At 59.0% G+C, this 17831-nt stretch overlaps 2 protein-coding genes and 1 long non-coding RNA gene across 3 annotated transcripts in view; 2 read left to right on the plus strand and 1 right to left on the minus strand.

Annotated features, from left to right (window-relative positions):
• On the plus strand, positions 1–5237 carry RAB26 (RAB26, member RAS oncogene family). Its single transcript, XM_008051312.2, has 9 exons — positions 1–303; positions 1264–1374; positions 2909–2950; positions 3034–3100; positions 3184–3236; positions 3858–3923; positions 4025–4081; positions 4183–4259; positions 4352–5237. The coding sequence occupies exons 1-9, from the start codon at positions 109–111 to the stop codon at positions 4452–4454; spliced, it is 771 nt and encodes a 256-aa protein (XP_008049503.1). The 5' UTR covers positions 1–108; the 3' UTR covers positions 4455–5237.
• A 1144-nt stretch (positions 5238–6381) lies between these two features.
• On the minus strand, positions 6382–6967 carry LOC103252723. The gene is made up of 2 exons (XR_503807.1): positions 6737–6967; positions 6382–6509 (listed from the first exon to the last, which is right to left on the minus strand). It is a non-coding gene; the product is annotated as an uncharacterized LOC103252723 (long non-coding RNA).
• Positions 6968–7387: 420 nt separating this feature from the next.
• The window catches only part of TRAF7 (TNF receptor associated factor 7), an 18543-nt gene continuing 8099 nt past the window's right edge, over positions 7388–17831 (plus strand). Inside the window, exons 1-4 of the mRNA XM_008051313.1 lie at positions 7388–7484; positions 14824–14942; positions 15174–15231; positions 16912–17003. Of these exons, the coding sequence (XP_008049504.1) occupies positions 14862–14942; positions 15174–15231; positions 16912–17003 (231 nt within the window). The 5' untranslated portion in view covers positions 7388–7484; positions 14824–14861. The remainder of the gene's footprint in view (positions 7485–14823; positions 14943–15173; positions 15232–16911; positions 17004–17831) is intronic.

Raw genomic sequence — 17831 nt, forward strand, 5'->3', positions numbered from 1 at the left:
CCGCCGCCGCCGCCAGGGTTCGGGTCCGTGTCGGGCTTGGCGGGCTCGGGGAGCGGGACAGCCTGGGGCGCAGAGGCCGCAGCAGGAGCGCACTGAGCGCCCCCGGCCATGTCTAGGAAGAAGACCCCCAAGAGCAAAGGGGGCAGCGCGCCCGCTGCCTCCGCGCTGCCCGCTGCCAACGGGCCCCGGCCGGCGCGTCCCGGGACTGCGCGCCCCAGCCCCGACGCGCAGCCCAACGGGCCCCAGCAACCCAGCCGGCACTCGCTTGGCGGCGGCGGCGACTTCTACGACATTGCCTTCAAGGTGAGCCAGGAAACCTCCTGGGCGAGCGCAGCAGGTGGCGCCCTGTCCGAGCGGAGGGGGAAAGGAGTCCGGGGAGGGGGATGCAGGGCGCGTGACCCTTGGCGCGGAGCTGGTCCGGGCGGACCCCGCAGCTGGACCAGCTGGCACGGTGCATCGTGCGCACACAGCTGTCGCGCAGGTTTGGGGTACCAACAGCTGGCAGGGCCTGCCCTCCGCCCCCCAGCTGGCAATGCCACACAAGGGGCCCCGTGGACATCAGTGCCCAGAAGGGCTCTCTCCCCGCGACCTCATGCCCTCGCCTCCATCCAGGCTCCAATCTCATCTTTCCCAAAATGCTGCCTTCCCTCACACTCGGTCTGTGGATCTCCCCTTTTTTGAGGGGGAGGGGGAGGCTAGGATCTCCCCCAGACCAAGGCAGAGGCTGTGTGGACGTAACAGGGTGTTGGAAGGACTGTCTTTGGGTTTGGGAGCGTTTGGCACCAGGGTGGGGCTAGGGGGCAGAGGGCCTGACTGCCCCTCCCTGCCCACAGACTCGGCCAGGGTCCCTCCTTGGGTCAAGAGGTGACCCTGGCCCGGCAGATTCCTCTTGAGCCTTGCTGAGATTAGTGTCCTTGCTACGATTTGAAGTCCCCTGGCACAGAGGCCACCACAAGTCTCTTAGGAGGTCCCAGCTGCCACCCCATCTGCTTTGCTCCCCATTAGGTCCCTCCCAGATGAAGCACTGTGTTGGTGGAGGGGTAGGGGATGGAGGCCCCATCCCCCGCTGACTGAGGTGGCCCATGGTTTGGAAGAGAGAGGCCCAGAAGCTGAGTGCCTAGGACAGTGAGGGCTGTAGCCTGTGTGTCTCCCAGGCCCTGCGGAACCTCAGCCCCAACCCGTCTGACCAGGCCAGCTCAGGGCAGCCAGACACCCCTTTGGGTGCCCTAGGCCTGACACCTCTGACCCTCCTGCCCACCCTAGGTCATGCTGGTGGGGGACTCAGGCGTGGGGAAGACCTGCCTGCTTATGCGCTTCAAGGATGGCGCATTCCTGGCAGGTACCTTCATCTCCACCGTGGGCATCGACTTCCGGGTGAGTCAGGGCTGATGTCCAGAACCCTGGCCAGCCCCACCTCAGCCGAGTCCTCCCAGCACCCCTGGGCAGCTAGGTCTGTTGTCCTCAAGGTACTGACAGGCTTACGAGGTGGAGCTCCTGGTGGGGCCATTCGGACTCCAGGGTCAGGGCAGCTCAGATGAGCCACCTCAGTTGCCAAGCTGCCTGCCTTGATTTCCTATCACCTGAGGAACAGGGATGGTTCCTCCATGCCAGGAGCTGGCACTACCCAGAGGAGGTGAGTGCTGGTGTCCCAGGGTGGGGGCAGTCAAAGGGGCCTCAAGGCTCATGTCCACTCAGGGAGCCAGCAGTGCCACCACACTGTAAGCACATGCTCTACCCAGGGCCCAAGGGGGTTTCCAAGGCTTGGTTGGGGGAAAGGTCCTCCAGCAGAGGTCTGCAGGGTTCTGGCTCCAGAGCCCCCACCTCTGCCCACCAGCCTGATTTCCTCATGCTAAGGTGCTGGTGTGTTCTTGGCAAATCTTGAATTTGCATTTTTCTCACCCTTTAATTAGACCCAGTTAGCCAGAAGCTGGGAAGGAGGCCCACTGGAGGGAGAGGGAAGGGGGCTCCCTCCAGTCTGCAGTTGTTCTCCACTCTGTCTGGGGGATTCAGCTTCCCTCAGGTCTTCTGGGATTAAGTGAGGGTGTGCCAGAAGGGTGAGTTAGGCTGCAGGTGGGCAGTCCTGTCTGTTCCGGTCCCCCCTGGTTCTTGGAAGGGGGTGAGAATGTTTGGTCTGCACCCCTGTTCCAGGTGCCATGGGAAGGCGAGGTGTCCTCCCCAGCCCAGCAGATGGCTGTGCTTGGTTCCCTGGAGACCCAGAAGCACCCTGGCAAGAGCTTGGGGAGAGGGAGGTGGCACACATTTCCACCACGCAGAGCCTTGGGCTGCAATTTGAAGTTCCCCACCCCCACTCTAGCAGATGGGACTGGGGTCTAGTCCTGAACTGGAAGGGGCTGGCTGGGAGCACTGTCAGCCAGTACACGAATACCAACTGCGAACTAGGCAGTGCTGGGCTCCACAGTGCTGCCCTGCGTGAGACACACATAGGTACTGGAAGACGCTTTTAAACTACAGCAAAGAATGACTAGGGAGCCTGAGGCAGGAGGTGATCACTTGAGCCCAGGAGTTCAAGCCCAGCCAAAGGACAGAACAAAGACTTTTAGCCCTTACTCCAGGACAGACATGGTCCTCAGTGCTTGCATATAGTAGCTCATTAAATTACTGAAGCAGCCATGTGATTGGCACCCTAGTTATCCCCACTTGTGGATGGGGAAACTGAGGCAGTAAGACTAAGGTTCACACTGTGACTTCAAGTCAGAGCAAGTGACTCTAAGCAGGGAGGGCTGGGGACAGGGCCAAGGCCCAAGTGCAGGGGAGGGCACGGGCCAGGCTAACGTGGCAAGTGGGCACCAGGAAGCCTGCCTGGGCTGGGCTTGAGAGGTGGCTGACAGGGATGGGATGGTAGCAGAGCTGCTGGGGCCCCTGCTGGAGCTGGCTGGTTCTGTTTCAGAACAAAGTTCTGGACGTGGATGGCATGAAGGTGAAGCTGCAGGTGAGGTGACCTGGGAGGGTAAGCTGGTGGGTGGGACCACCAGGGAGAGGCTGGGCAGCCTGACCTGTGTGGTATTGCTGCAGATGTGGGACACGGCTGGCCAGGAGAGGTTCCGCAGTGTCACCCATGCCTACTACAGGGACGCTCATGGTGAGGGTGTAACTGGGAGATGGGGCTGTGGCACAGGTCTAAGCACAAGGGTGCAGGTGTCCTCACTGCCCCTCTGTCCCCAGCACTGCTGCTGCTGTACGATGTCACCAACAAGGCCTCTTTTGACAACATTCAGGTCAGTGGCCCCCTTCTTTGTTCATCTTTTGAGTTGGAGTCTCACTGTCGCCCAGACTGGCGTGCAGTGGCCGCTCTCGGCCACTGCAGCCTCGACCTACTGGGCTCTGGCGATCCTTCCACCTCAGCCTTCCAAGTAGCTGGAACTACAGGCGCGCACTTCCACGCCCGGCTAATTTTTGATTTATTGTAGAGATGAGGTCTCACCAAGTTGCCCAGGCGGTCTCCAACCCATGGGTTCAGGCAATCCACTCACCTCAGCCTCCCAAAGCGCGGGATTACAGGCTGAGCCACCGAGCCCAGCGGCCCCCTTCTTGATGGGATGAATGGACCATGATGGGGCCTGGTCCAGTGTCCCCAAGGGTTCTGAGGACACTGCAAGAGCAGGGAGGGGGAGTGACAACCTCTTCTGGGCTGGTGGCCCAGGCTGAGCTCTAGTGACCTGGGTGCTGTTCCAGTTCCTTCAGTAGGATGCCCAGGGTGTAAGGGCCCTGTCAGGTGGGTGCCTCTGCCTGGCACACTGGGAGCACTTCCAGAGAGGGCACCCTATGCAAGGAGACCTGGCTTTAGGGCACGGGATGAGGAGCTGCGGCCTCCAGACTTGGTCTTTGCCTCTCCACAGGCCTGGTTGACAGAAATCCATGACTATGCCCAGCACGATGTGGTACTCATGCTGCTGGCGAACAAGGTGGGGCCTGGACTGTGCACTCCATCCTGACCCACAGGACAGGTGAGGGGGTGGGGTGAGTCATGGGCCAGCTGTCACCAAGACCCCTGTGCCCCTGCCAGGTGGACTCTGCCCATGAGCCTGCGGTGAAAAGGGAGGACGGGGAGAAGCTGGCCAAGGTGAGTCAGGGGAGGGTGGGTGAAGAGAGGGTGTCCTCGAGGCTGTGGAGCCTGGGCTGTCACCACTAGGCCACCACCCAGCTGGCAGCAGCTGTTTGCAGGAGTACGGGCTGCCTTTCATGGAGACCAGCGCCAAGACAGGCCTGAATGTGGATTTGGCCTTTACAGCCATAGCAAAGTAAGTCCCAGTGGCCACCAGAAAGTCCCCAATGCCAGTGTCTGGCCCTGTTACAGGAGGCCACCTTGTTTCCCTGTCACCCCGCCCTGCAGGGAGCTGATGCAGCGCTCCATGAAGGTTCCCAGTGAGCCTGGCTTCCAACTGCACGATTACGTCAAGAGGGAGGGTCAGGGGGCTTCCTGCTGCCGACCCTGACCTGGCTGAGCGCAGCCCTTCTCTGGAGGAAGCAACCCAGCACCCAGAAGGTCTGCAGGTCCTTCTGACTTTGTCACCCAGAGGCCAACCCCAGGGTGCCTGTTTCCAGGACCCAAGGTGGAGCCTTGCCCTCTCCTCCTTCTACAGTGACCTAAATCCTCAGTCCCAACAAGCAGGCCTCTGACAGCCAGCGGCCCACAGCCTCCCTGCATTGGCTGTGGCCTGAAGGTTGCCCACAAGGCCTTCACAGGAGATTGGTCTTGTGCCCAGGAGAGGAAGGAAGCCTGTATTGTCCTTGCCATGGTGATCTGCTGCCCCCTGCTGGGCACAACCAGTTGAGACTGGGCCATGGCAGCAGCATATATGCAGTGCCCCTTAGAAAAACCATGCCTTCACCGGCACACATGGCTCATGCAGCAGAGGGAGGGCTTTGCTAACCAGTACATACATTCGTGTCTCGGGAACCATCTGCTTCCAGCCTACCCACTAGGAGGCTCTGGCTCAAACATCGACAGGGTCTCCCTTCCCATGACCTTGAAGGACCCCTGTGGCTTTATGATACAGCAAACAGCATGTGGGGATCACTGATAGACCAAGAAACTACGACTGCCAGCCCAGCCTGTTGACCAGGGTACCAACTTGGTTATGGCACTAGGCCTGGCCTGCTCACAGCAGAGGTCTGCGACTGTGAAGGACACTCCACCTTGCACTAAAATCACCAAGTCGATCTTCTGATTTCAAGCCTTTGTTTTCAGTCCCAGTGAATAAAGTTGTTTTCTGGAACATTTGTCTCCTCATTGGAAAAAAACCAACTTTTAGAGCAGATCCTGGAATTTAAGGAATTTGACAAAGCCTAGACCATTCTGCACAAGGTGGCAACCTAGGTGGGTAGTGTCGACTCCCCCCTCCCCACAAATCCCAAAGTCAAAGAAAGGGGCACTCAAAAGCCTGTTACTGAAGACAGCTCAAGACTCATCCTAGGGGCATTAAAAAAACAACATTTTCGGGCAACCCTCTCAACAAATCCTGCTTCAAAAAAAAAACCCAAGTCTTTAAAAAACACTCTTATTATTTTTTAATAGCAATGAGGTCTCGCTGTGTTGCCTAGGCTAGTCTCAAACTCCTGAGTTCTAGCAATCCTCTTACCTCAGCTTCCAAAAGTGCTGGGATTACAAGTGTGAGCCACCACACCCAGCCAAGCAAACTTTTTTTCATCTTACAGTACAGTACCGTATAACAGCTGGCATCGAGTGAACAGGCAAGAGTTTCTGACTAGAGGAAGGAGATAGTAGAGCTAAGGATCATCAGCAACAGGAGCTGCAATTTCACTCACTGAGGTTGACAGCACAGATTCTGGTTCCTTGCTGAATTTATCTACCCTTCTGAGGAAAGACTCAGTGATATCTGGACAGCAGTTCCTTTTACAGCTGCAACAACTTTTTGTGTACCATTCTACGTTCAGGTCCTGTGATGTACCCTTTTGAATCAGCATTAACCTGAACAGGACTTGATGCTGACCCTGCATCCAAAGAGAAGTTTCTCCATCTCCTCCATCACTTTTCCACACTTCTTCGGTATTTTCGACATTGTGAGCATGGCAGACCTCACATGTTCCATGATCTTGTCCTTGTTTAGAAACGTGCTGATGATGGCTGAACGATCTTTTCACCTTGCTCCACTGCCTCAACTACTTTCACCTTTGTTTCCATCGTTATTGCTTGGCTCTTTTTAGCAGCTATCAGCTACATTTACTGCTGTTACACTTGTTTCCAGACACCCTGACGTCAAAAATTCCCTACATACAAATTTTCAAGTTGCGAGCTTTCAAAGGTGCAAATGTGTTTATATTAGATACCTAGGCTAACTTTTTTGGACTTACAAGTTGGATTTACCAACGAGCTCTTCCAACAAAACTGGAAACTCGTTCATATGTTGGGGGACGTATATTCTGCTTTACTGCTAAGCAGTTCAGATAGACCAAGAGCGGCTTTACCATCGGGTCCTCCAGATTGAGACTGATTTAGGTTCAAGATCTGTAGCCGGCTCACGACGGACCTGAAAGGCAGACAACACCGAAATGTAGGCCGAGGCCCTGCTCCCCCATTCCAGGTAAGACCAGTTTTCACTCCCAGGCCCTCCTAGTCAAGGGTGAGCGCCCAAAGCCTCAGTATCGCAAAATAATCAGACTGCGCATGCAGTTTTCATACGAGGTGTCAGAAATTAAAGCAACTCATCACAGGCTACGAACTCAATCAGGGAAACCAGGCCCAACCCAGTCTTACCTGCGGGAAGCTGTGGGTTTGAGACTCGGGGAAAAAAAACGTTCAAACGCTCAGGGTCGAAGTCAAGTCTAGGCAAGGGCTGGACATCCGAGGGCTTGGTCGGCCTACAGGGTCCGGGCTATCCTCAAGCTCCTTCTCGTTTCCCAGTCCGCCACCCTTTCCCCACCGTCCCCCGCTACCTCCCCGCCCACTGTCGTCCACATAGACAACACTAGAAACCACAACCGCCGCGCGCTCTACCCTGAAAGAACGAGAACGCGTGAAGCACAAGCTTTTATAGAAACTGTTCCACCTCTGTGATTGGACAATCCTAGCGGAAGTTCCCGCCTTCCCTCGCCACTGATACGCTCAGCTCTCCATCGCGTTGTTTCCCCCAATCGTGCCGTGGCATTTCTTATGGGGCGCGGTCTCTCGAGCCCAGACTTGAAGCTCCTCCCTTTTGCAGAAGCCATTGAACCTAACTGTAAGTGACGGATGCAGGCAGCCAATAAAACTCCGCTGCAACATAGAGTGATTCTGAAGTCGCCAATCCCGCCCCGCGGCGACGGGGCCGCCGGAAGTCGTAGTTTCCGAAGCGCCGCACGGGAGGCAGCTGCCCGGGCCACGACAGCCGGGGAACTACAACTCCCGAGGGGCGCAGCGCCTGAGCACTTCCGGCTCGGGCATCTGGTCCCCTTCCCCGCCGGCGGCCGAAGGGGCACCATGAAACGGGAGGGTGGCGCTGCCGCTCCCCGGCGGCCGCTGGCAGGTGAGTGTCCGCGCGGCGCGCTCGATCCGGGGCTCGCGCCTCGGGGCCGCGCGGTGGGGCGGGATCAGACGCGTCGGAGTCGGGCCGAGGGCGAGGGGTCTGGCCTGGGGGGCGGGGCTGACACGGTCTGGGGTCCCTGCGTCGGTTAGGCTGTCTGCCTGCCAGTTGTCCGTCACTCGCTCCATCCCCTCTTGCCCTTGTTCCTTTATTCATTCCTTCTTCTTACATTTATTGAGCACCGCCTGGGTGCCAGGCACTGTTCTAGGCGCCGGGAGACTGCGGAGAACCTGATCCCAATCCTCATAAGCTCATTTTCTGGTGCAGGGTTCCTCAACCTCCGCACTATTGACAATTCGGGCCGGATCATTCTTTGCTGCGAGGAGCTGTCCTGTGTATTGTAGGATGTTGAGCAGCATTCCTGGCTTCTACACTAGATACCAGTAAACATTCCCTTACACCAGGTGTAACAACAAAAATATCTCCAGATATAAAAACGACTTCTGGGAGGCAAAACGCCACCCCCTCCCTAACCCCTTGTCTAGAGAGACAGGGTGGAGGGACTGACAATAGACAGAATCCTAAGGAATTGTAATAGGGGATATGAAAGAAAGAAGCAGGGTGCTGAGAAAGTGAGTACTGGTCGGGGGGCCCGGGGGGGGGCAAGAAGAGGCGGCTCTACAGTTTGCGGAAGACCTGATGGAGAAGCAGCCAGTCCTGGGACGTTGCTGGAAGAGCATTCTGGGCACAGGGAGCAAGATGTACAAAGGCCCAGTGTGAGAAGAAGCGTGTACTTCAGCGAGTACTGGCAGAGTGGTGGAGTGGAGACGCGAAGTCGATGAGGCCAGCCCAGGTTCACAGGGTGCAGGGCAGGGGTTTTATTATGCTTACAAGCAGGTTCTTGGAGGACTTGAAGCACAGGAGAGGCTGGGGGCAGATTTAGGTCTGTAAGGAGCCTTCTGATTGTGTGTGGACAACGGACTCTGGGGTTCAGTGGGGAGGCAGGAGAGAGGGAGGAGGCTGGACCTCGTCTCTTGGTCCCTCTTGGGGTCTGGCTGCCCAGGGTCTAGTGGGGTTCTGCCCTGCTCTGCTGCCTGGCTTGCTTAGAGCTCCGTGCTGCCTGACCTGTCTGCCTACCCTTCCCACCACCCCTCAGACCCCTGCCCATGCACACACAGGCCCCCTAGCCTTCACCAAGCGCGAAGCTGCTCTCTTCCTCATCCCTTCTCTTTGGGCCTCTCCCTGCCAGGATCCCTTCCCTGAGTGGCAGGTGCCACCTGTTTGTCGTAATTTCCTACTTTTACTGCTGTGGGCATTCACATTTCTCTGTAGAAGCCCCAGTCCCTGTGTCCCGAGGTTCCTGCACTCTACAGCTGCCATCTCCCCAAGAAGCCAGACTTTCTCTCTGAGAGGAAGTAGAGACGTGGGCAGCCTGAGAGGGGTGACTGGCTGGGAAGGGGGTGGTCAGGAGTAGGCATCTCACCTGAAAGGTTCCTGCCAAGTGACTTCCACCGTGGCTGAGTGTCAGGATATTTCTGGAAATGAGTGGAAAAGATCAGGGTTTCAGTATGCACCGAAAAGTGCCTTTGGCAGATTGAATGGAGATCCGTGAGGGATCCTGACCCACTGCTTGCCTCCCCGCCAGGCTCCTCGCTCCTTCAGGGTCAGGTTGGTGTTCAGCCATAAGCGTATCCCCACCCGCCAGCACAGGGCCCGCAAAGGGCAGGGAAATGCAGCTGAAGGGCACGCTCCTGGTGTGGTGTGGGGCTGGCTCCAGGGCACGTGGGGCCCCAGACCTGTGGCAGCAGCGCAGGAAGCAGAGGCAACAGGGCTCTGGCCTGACTCACTGTGTGCCCCGGGTTGGTCTCTCAGCTTCACTTTCAGCACTCACAGAGGAGCTGCTGCCCCCGGCACCTTCACTCTTGACACCATCTGGGCTTCTTCCCCATGTGGGTCTGGTTCTACTCTGTTTTATAATGAGAAACTCAAGGCCCTGGAGGGCAAGCAACTTATCCAGCGTCACACAGCTGAGTGGCAGAGGTGGAATTTGAACCCAGGTCTGTCCAAGTTGGGTGCCTGTAGCCTTGATCATTCTGCCACACCTTCCCCATGACAGATATCTCAAGGGGTCAGTGAGGGCATGTGTGGGAGGTACCAGCACATGCCCAGCCCAAGAGCGGTGGCTGGATGTGTCTTGCCCTGAAGCTGGGTCCCTGCCGGCTTACAGTGTGTGGGCACCTAGGATTTCACCAAGTCTTCTGGCCGGCCCATGCAGGAGGGGCCCTTGCAGCGCACCCAGCAGCCCCTTGGCCTTCGACAGATGCCCCCCGTCCTCATTATGCTGGTTCCGGAGCAGAAGAGATATGGTTGATCCCTGGAGGAAGGTGCAGCCGGGGTGTGGGAGGACAATGAAGGCGGGAAGTGGGCACTGGGCACCAGTGCTGATGCCATGTAGACCTGGAAGCCCCTGGCAGGAGGAGGTGGCGACTGGAGACAAGGGGTGGAGGTGACCAGTCCCAGGAGCACCGGCTGGGAGGGGCAGCCTTGTAGAAGCACAGGGCTGAGGGGAGTAGGATGTTCTGGGTGCTAGAAGGAGGTGGGGACGCTAAACCTGGGGCACAGGGTGGGGAATGCTGGAGGAGTCGGGCAGACCTCCTGTGTGTCTTCAGATCCAGATCTGGCCAGGGTGTCTGCGTAGGCTCCCCAGCTGCTGCTGGGCGGCAAGGAGGAAACCAGGGAGACAAGCCACACAAGAAGCAGTGAGAAACAGCCCAAGGGACTTGGCAGTATGGGCTGGGCCTGGGACACTGCCGGGCACTTGGCTGTTGGATGAGGGGCGAGACCTGGTTCCACAAGTTTGAGACCCACTTGAGACCAGGTACAGTGGCTCACACCTGTAGTTCCAGCTACTCTGGAGACCCAGGCAGAAGTATCACTTGAGGCCAGGAGTTTGAGGCTGCAGTGAGCTGTGATTGTGTCTCTGCACTCCAGCCTGGAGTGAGACCCTGTCTCAAAAATTAAATAAATAAATAAATAGAGTGACACACTTGATTTGTTTGAGAAAACCAGGAACATGCCTTTCTGTTCTGCCCCTGCAGCCAGGTGCCAAAACAGGACACCTGCCATCTCTTCCTGTGCCCCAGAATGCTGTCCTGCTCGGTATCTGGCCAGCCAGGCCCTCCATGCAGCCTTCAGGACTTCCCCAGCTTGGGCCAGGTCCCTACACTAGAGGCAGCCATGAGATAGGAGAAAGAAAGGACTGAGAAAGGGTGCTGGGCCCCCCAAGAGGCTGCGAAGGGCATCCTTGTTGTGAAGTGGAGTTAAGCCCATGGTCCTCCAGCAGAGGGAGCTGTGAATACTGAGGAGGCCTGGCCCCAGACTGGAAAGGCGGAGAGGCTGGGTGGCAGAACCTGGGAGAGGAGGCCAGTTAAGAGGCCTCTGCAGAGTTGAGGTGCAGGCGCTGGGGAAAGTGGAGGTTGGTGTTGGGCCCCGGCGCTGGAGGGAAGGGAGCTGAGCTGGCCTCGGACCAGGGCCTGCTGAGCTTCTGAGGGAATCCTTGGTGTTGAGACAGGCAGAGGCCAGGGACACTCCAGGGCCCCAACGTCACGCCCTGCATATTTGGGATGGAAAAGATGTGCTCATGCGATGTCAGGGGAACAGCGGGGGAAGTGCATGTGGCTTTGCTATGACAACCAGGCCCGTTTCTACAGGATTTGGCGGTCTAGGCATGGGCCAGGGGGCCGAGGCAGGGACTGGGCGTCTGTGGTACTCTAGGCTGACTCTGTGATGCCCAAGGCTGTGCCTGGAGCTCTGGTCCCAGTCCAGCCCACCAGCCACACGTGGCTCTGGGCTGGCGGGGCTGAGGCTCCTCCCAGTGTGGTTGCGGGCCTGCTGGGCACACCCACCTCCTTGCTGGCCCTGCATGTGCTGTTCGGGGCCCCTCATCCGCTCCACTTGCCTGGGGTTGCTGGAGGAGGAGTCGCCTTCATGCTGGGCCTGGCCCCCTTCCCCGACTCCAGCAGGGGCCCCTGGGCTGTGCGCTCCACTAGCTGCCAGCCACAGGGTCCAAGTGGGCAGGGCCTCTGGCTCCGTGCGCCAGGCCCCTCAGGTGTGTCCCAGGGGAAAAGGGATGGGGGCCCTCGGGAGCGGTGCAGAGAGCCACTGGAGAATCTTACCCCGTTGATAGCTTCCTATCAGCCCCTGGGGCCTCAGCTGCTGTGGGGTGGTGAAGAGGTATGCCCACCCCGGGAGCCAGGGCACACCCCAGGGACAGCTGGTCCTGGCCTCCCAGCCTCCCAGCCGGTGGATGTGTGACCTGCAGGATGCTCTCCCTGCTGGGGCCTTGGTGGAGGATGCTGGGGAAGGCTTGCAAAATCCAGTCCCTGAGAGCCGGACCTGGGGAGGCTCCAGGCATCTTGCTCAATTCTGAGGTGCTAGGGTGGAGCCCAAGTGTGGGCCGGTCACAGATGGGGGTCCTGGACTCCAGCCCGGCGTCCCACCCACCCCTTCTCTGGCTGGGGCTGGAGGCTGAACCCTGGTGAACTGGGAAAGGCCTCCCATGCAGAACGGGTCCCCCTTCCTCGGCCCTGCTCTGGAAACTCTGGGGCTAGTCTACATCCCCCAGGCTGCTTGTGGCTGCTGAGCCAGATGCTATTGGCCAGGCCAGCCAGGACTTTCCGGCTGATTTGCATGTTGCCCTGCATGCCTTTCTGTTTACCTCACTTTGGAGTGAGGGAGAAGCCAGGCGCTTGCTCTCTCAGACTGTGAGCAACAGGCCTTCGGGAGATGTGGCCCGCAGGGCTGGCAGGCTGGCCAAGGTACCCGGGGGAGTGTCTGCTGGGGTCCCGGCCCCCCAGGCCTGGCCATCACTCACAGCTGGCCTTGTGGCCTGGAAGCTTGCAGTGGAGGGAGCAGATGGGTTTGTAAAATCCAGGTCAGTGTCTCCTAGCGGCCTTCCTGTGGGCAGTGGCAGGAGCCAATCTTGGGTTCCCGGAAGGGCTGAGCCTTCCGTGTAGCAGCTGAGTCCCAAAACTGGCTAAACTATCTGGGCCTCTCTTCACGCAGGGTGCAAGTGGCCGACTCTCCCAGACCTTCCTGCTTGGTGCTGCTGGAAGCAGGGCCAGGCAAGTGCCAGGTCAGAGTGGGGCTTCCAGACACACAGCACTCATGCTTCTGCCTGGGGCTGCCTCCTGCGAGCCCAGCTGCAGGTGCCTGGCATTGCCCACCTTCTCTGCGTGGACTGGCTTGCTGGGCATCCCACCCAGACCCTCTGAAGCCTATTCACTCTCCCACCCCTCTCGGTTCCCTCCCTCTCCCCTGAGAGGACAAGTCCCCCAGTAGCCTGGCCTGGGATTCTCAAGTCACGGTTGGGCCTGCGGATATCGGGTGGGCGGCCTGTGGGGACCCTGCCTCCACTCTTGGCTGAGGCTGGTGCTGTGGGGGTGAGAGTAGGAGCTGTGGAGTGTGGGTGTGCACCGGGGAGGGGAGAAGGTGGAAGGAGGCCTTGGCCAGGCTCTTGGAACCCCTCCTTTATCTGATGGACCCATAGGGTGCTTGGAAAGGGTAGGGCCGGGTGCCTTGTGCCAGTGCCAGTCTCAGGGGCCAAGAGCTGTCTCCTCTGAGAGATGTCAGGTTGGAGCTTGAGTCCTGGAGGCTGAGCAGATCCACGCAGGGGGGTGGCATTGCAGGTGGCAGTGGAAAGGGCAGGGATAACCTGGGCAGCCCAGGGAGAGGGAGAGGAGATAGCAGCATGGAGAATAGCTCAGGAACCCAGATGTGGGGGCCGCAGGGCCAGGCTGGGCAACCCCAGGGTACATTGCACAGCCATTGGTGGGTAGCGAGTGCCATCCCAAAGGCGCCTGCAGTGAAGTCATCACCAGAGGGGCCAGATCAAGTGGGCCAGTTGGAGAAGGTGCTAGAGCCACGGCACTGTTGCCCTCAAGCTGTGCTTCCACTGGACCCGGGCAGAGAACATGTCTCCCACCTTCTCTGTGTGGGCCAGTTCTGTGGGCATCCCACCCAGACCCTCTGGAGCCTGTTCACACTCCACCCCTCTCAGTCCCTTGGGGCCTTGGCATGCAGCTAGGCCACATGAAATGAGACTAGGGCCACCAGGGTACACTGTCCCAGGGAGCAACCTGTCTGTCTTGAAGGTCCCAGCCCTGGGAGGTGAGCCCATGGTAGCTTTTGAGGTAGAGAACAGGAGTTCTGGGCTTCAAGCCGGGGCTTTATGGCTCTATTCTCCACTGGCCCAGCCATGCTCTAAGCGTCCTGGCTTACAGACCACCCTGGAGCTGCCACTTGCTGATAGGGCCTGGTACCTCCAGGGGAGCGTGGCTGGGCTGCTGGAGCCCCCAGGGGCTGTGGTGTCTTGGCAGTGGACATCTCTGTCCCGGGATCTGTCCAAGTGTGACCTGCTGGCTAGGTCTCCTCTCTTCTCTTTTTCTTCTCCTGCAGGTATCCTTGGGCCTGGCCAGCACTCCCAGAGCCCACTAAGGGACTGGGTGTCTCATGGCAAGGACTGGGTACTTCTTGGCAGTCCCTCTCTTCCAGGGAGGGTGGGGATCACTAGCGGTGACCAAGGGTCACCAAGGGTGATTCCCGTGTGCTTTCCCCCTGCCATTCCAGCCTTTGAGTCCCTGCGTGGCACAGCTGGGAGCAGGGGTGCACTGCTCGGGTTCGAGGGTCAGGGCCCATCCCTCTCTTGGTTTTCTCCGTGAGACATGGCTCATGCGGAGTTGAGCTCTGGTGACTTCCTTGTATGAGTTCTTCCCCTGGGGTGTGGCTAGTGTCTCCACCATCCTACGAACTGGGCCGGCTGGGTCCTGACAGCACCTGCCATGGCAGGAAGCACGTGCATCCTGCTGTGCTGGCCCCCACGTGACTGAGTCCTGCCATGCATACCACCCTGGGCTTTACCCCCAGGCTAGCAGAGACACCCACCGAGGCCCAGCGTTGGCCCTAAGGACATTTGGCCTGTGGAGGGGTGGGCCTGGGAGTGACTGGCTGTGATTCAGGACCAGAGCAGCAGGCAGAGCCAAGGGTGGGGGTCTCTGGGGTGGAACTGGGTGGGCTCTTCAGAAGGGCTCAGCCTCGAGGGATGGGAAAACTGAGGGCCAGTGTTCCTCACCCGCCGCCTGCCTGCCCCAGGGCCCCTGCACATCCTGGTGGAAACGGAAGGGATGCTGGCCGTTGTGAGCCTGCCCGTCTTGGCGCTGTTGGGGAAAAGGGGCGGTGGGCGCCTGTGGAGGGCAGCCGGAGCCAGCCTGCCAGTGAGGCGGCCTGGCTGGCGGGCAGGTTTGGGCTGCGGAGTTCAAGCCCCTTGTCTGTGCTCTGCCTGCAGGGGATGCTGCCTGTGGACCCTAGATGCCTCTGTAGAGCATGAGCTCGGGCAAGAGCGCCCGCTACAGTCGCTTCTCCGGTGGGCCTGCCAGCCTCCCCGCTCCAGACGTCACTGCCGGGGTAAGGGCGCCTGAGGGTCTGCCCGCTGCACACCCTCAGTAGCTTCATGCTGACTGAGCAGCCCCCCAGCAGTCCCCTCCCAACCAGGGTGGGCGCCATTTGCTGTACGTGTGGTGTGGCATGTCTGTGTGTGTGTGTGTGTGTGTGTATGCTGTGTGTGTGTGCAGTAGGTCCACACATGTGCCTTTCCTCTCTGGGGACAAGGCCAAGTCTCCTCCATTCTCTCTCCAGACCAGGATGGAAACGACCTTTGGACCTGCCTTTTCAGCTGTCACCACCATCACAAAAGGTGAGCCTGTCACTGGGGCCAGCCCAGGCTGTGTAGAATTGGGCGCCCCTGTTCCCATCCCGCCGGGGCAGAGGGGTACTTTCCTGGTGTTGGAGCCCAGTCAGCCAGGCTCTGGTCTCTGCTCCAGGTCACCTCTCAGCCTTGGGCCTCCCTGCTGACAGGTGTTGGCCATCCTGCACCCACACCTCAGTGGCTACCCTGACTTCCCAGCACCACCAGGCACACCTGTCCCTTGTCACAGGGACTCCTGGCTTGGCCCAGAATCCTAGCTGCCCTCTGGAAGGCCATGCGTGCTCCTGGGGCACCTTCTCCAGTTTAGCCTGATGGCCTTGGCTCTGATGCAGCATGTTCAAGGAGAAAATAGCGGGCACAGCCTCCTTCCTGATGGGGCCAGGGCAGGGGCCTCCATTTCAGGGCGGGGGTTCTGGGGCAGACCCTATGCCTTTTGGAAGTGCCCTTTGTGGAAGTGCACCGGCTGCTAATTAGTTTTTTAATTGCTTTCCCTTGGCTTTCTTTGGATAAACCTGGCCATAGTCACAGCGCCGAGTGCTGTTGCTCACACTTGCTCCTGCTGGGGCACCCTCTTTGGGGCTCGAAAAGTGTCCTCTTTCTTTCCTATATTTCTTTTAGGAAAAATTGAACATCACCCTGGTCTATAGTCAGGAAAGGGCTCCTTAATTTCCCATCTACCCTTTAGAAACTGTGTAGTGCCTGGTACATGGTTCAAAGCACCCAGGTCAGGGCGACACAGGCCTGGCATATGGCCTCATGGCAGGGATGGGTCAGAGCTAGGCAACCGGGGACCAACAGTTGCTTCACTCGGACCCTCTCATCACAGAAGGGGAAACTGAGGCCCAGTCATAGGGCAGCAACTGGAAGTCTAGATTGCAAGCCCAAGCCTTGGGGCTGGTTGTGACAGTTTGGCTGGACCAGAGGCCAGAGGCAGCCACCCCAGGGCCCCTGGCTGAGGGAGTGAGGCTGTGCCTAGCAGGCTGGGAGGTAGCTCTCTTGGCTCCATGTGAGTGACCAACCAGCCCCTTCTCAGGGCAGCCCTGCCCTCTGGTCCAGGCAGAGCTGGGGCAATGTGGGGGCAGGAGGGGGGCATTGCCTCAGCACCTTTAGAGGAGACCAGAAAGGCTGGGCCAGCTCCTGCCTATGCCTGGAGAGGAGGGCAGGATGCAGCCCCATCCCCACCACATACCAGATGAAGGCTTCCTGTCTCTGCATCTCAGTTTCCTCTTCTGTGCACTGGGGCTGTCAGAGAACTCACCTGGAAGGGTTCTCTCGAGGATCAAACAAATAGCCTTCTAGGTGCCCTTGGGTGTAGTTACTGGGTGTTGGCCGTGGCCTCAGCTGTATCAGTGGGTGAGGGGACCTTGTGCAGGCTCTGAAGGGAGTACCCTCCTGGGGGTAGGCTGGGCTAGGGGTTTTGGGCTTTGTGCTGGGGCTGCCCAGGGTGGGTCAAGCCTGCAGACAGGCTTCTGGTCAGACCTGAGAGGCCACCCAAGCATCCCCCGCCCCGTCCCTGCTCAAGCCCTGGGAAGGGCTGCAAGCTACAGGTGGCCCTGGGGCCCAATGTCCAGCACTGCTTCTGCCTCCCCCACCTCCACACTGCCACCACAGTGCAGCCAGGCACCTGCAGTAGCACACACTCACGCGCCTGCCCTGTTCTCTCGGCAGCTGATGGGACCAGCACGTACAAGCAGCATCGCAGGACGCCCTCCTCTTCCAGCACCCTCGCCTACACTCCACGGGATGAGGAGGACAGCATGGTAGGTCCTCCCACTATAGGAGCCCACGTGAGTCTCAGCCTTCCCCATACCCTCTTTCCCTGGGACCAGGTATGGGTTGAGCTGACCATGAGATGGTGTGCTGGAGGGGAGAGCCCATGTGGACACCCCGAGGCCTGAGAACACGTGGCAGATCCATGACACTAAGAGGAGGCCCCTGCAGCTGGAATGTGGGAGACAAGAGGCAGCCAGTGAGGGTGGCCGGGCTGGAGGGCATGTTTGCCTCCATCTTAAGGGAGGTGGGAGCCGCAGATGGCTCAGTCAGGAGGGTGACAAGATAAAATCCATGCCTCGGAAGCTTCCTCTGCTGCTGAGTAGGGATTGCTGAGTCAAGGTAGGAGTCAAGGGGGATCCTGACAAGGGGAGACAGGCCTGGCATACGGGGAAATCCAGGGGAACCTGGGCTGTGGAGTCAGCAAAGAGTGGAGGCCTGTGGAGCAGGTGCTGAGGACTGGGAAGCTGAGAGCTTCCTGTTGCTGGCCCCGTGGCATGAAAAAGGGTTCAGGGCAGTTGAAGACTCGCTGTTGATGTCTGAGCCCTGTGGCCAGGGCCTCGGTGGCCATTCCCTCCCAGTCTGGTCACTGGTGCTCATTGCTGGGTTCTGGCCAGACAAAGCTCCTGGGCATGAAGGACCAGCGAGGGGCAGAGGCCTGATCACGCTCCAGCCACCCAGCTGCGCTACCTATCCTTGCCCTTGCTTTCTGTACTGCTTGGGCCCAGGTGTGGTGGCCCTGCTAGTGGCATTTCTGCCCTTCCCACCTCTATCAAGACCTAGGCTTCTCCTTTTTTTTTTTTTTTTTTTTTTGTTGG

The sequence above is a fragment of the Carlito syrichta genome, unplaced genomic scaffold (assembly GCF_000164805.1).
Source record: "Carlito syrichta isolate Samal-C Ts95f unplaced genomic scaffold, Tarsius_syrichta-2.0.1 Scaffold169692, whole genome shotgun sequence".
NCBI classification, from domain to species: domain Eukaryota; kingdom Metazoa; phylum Chordata; class Mammalia; order Primates; family Tarsiidae; genus Carlito; species Carlito syrichta.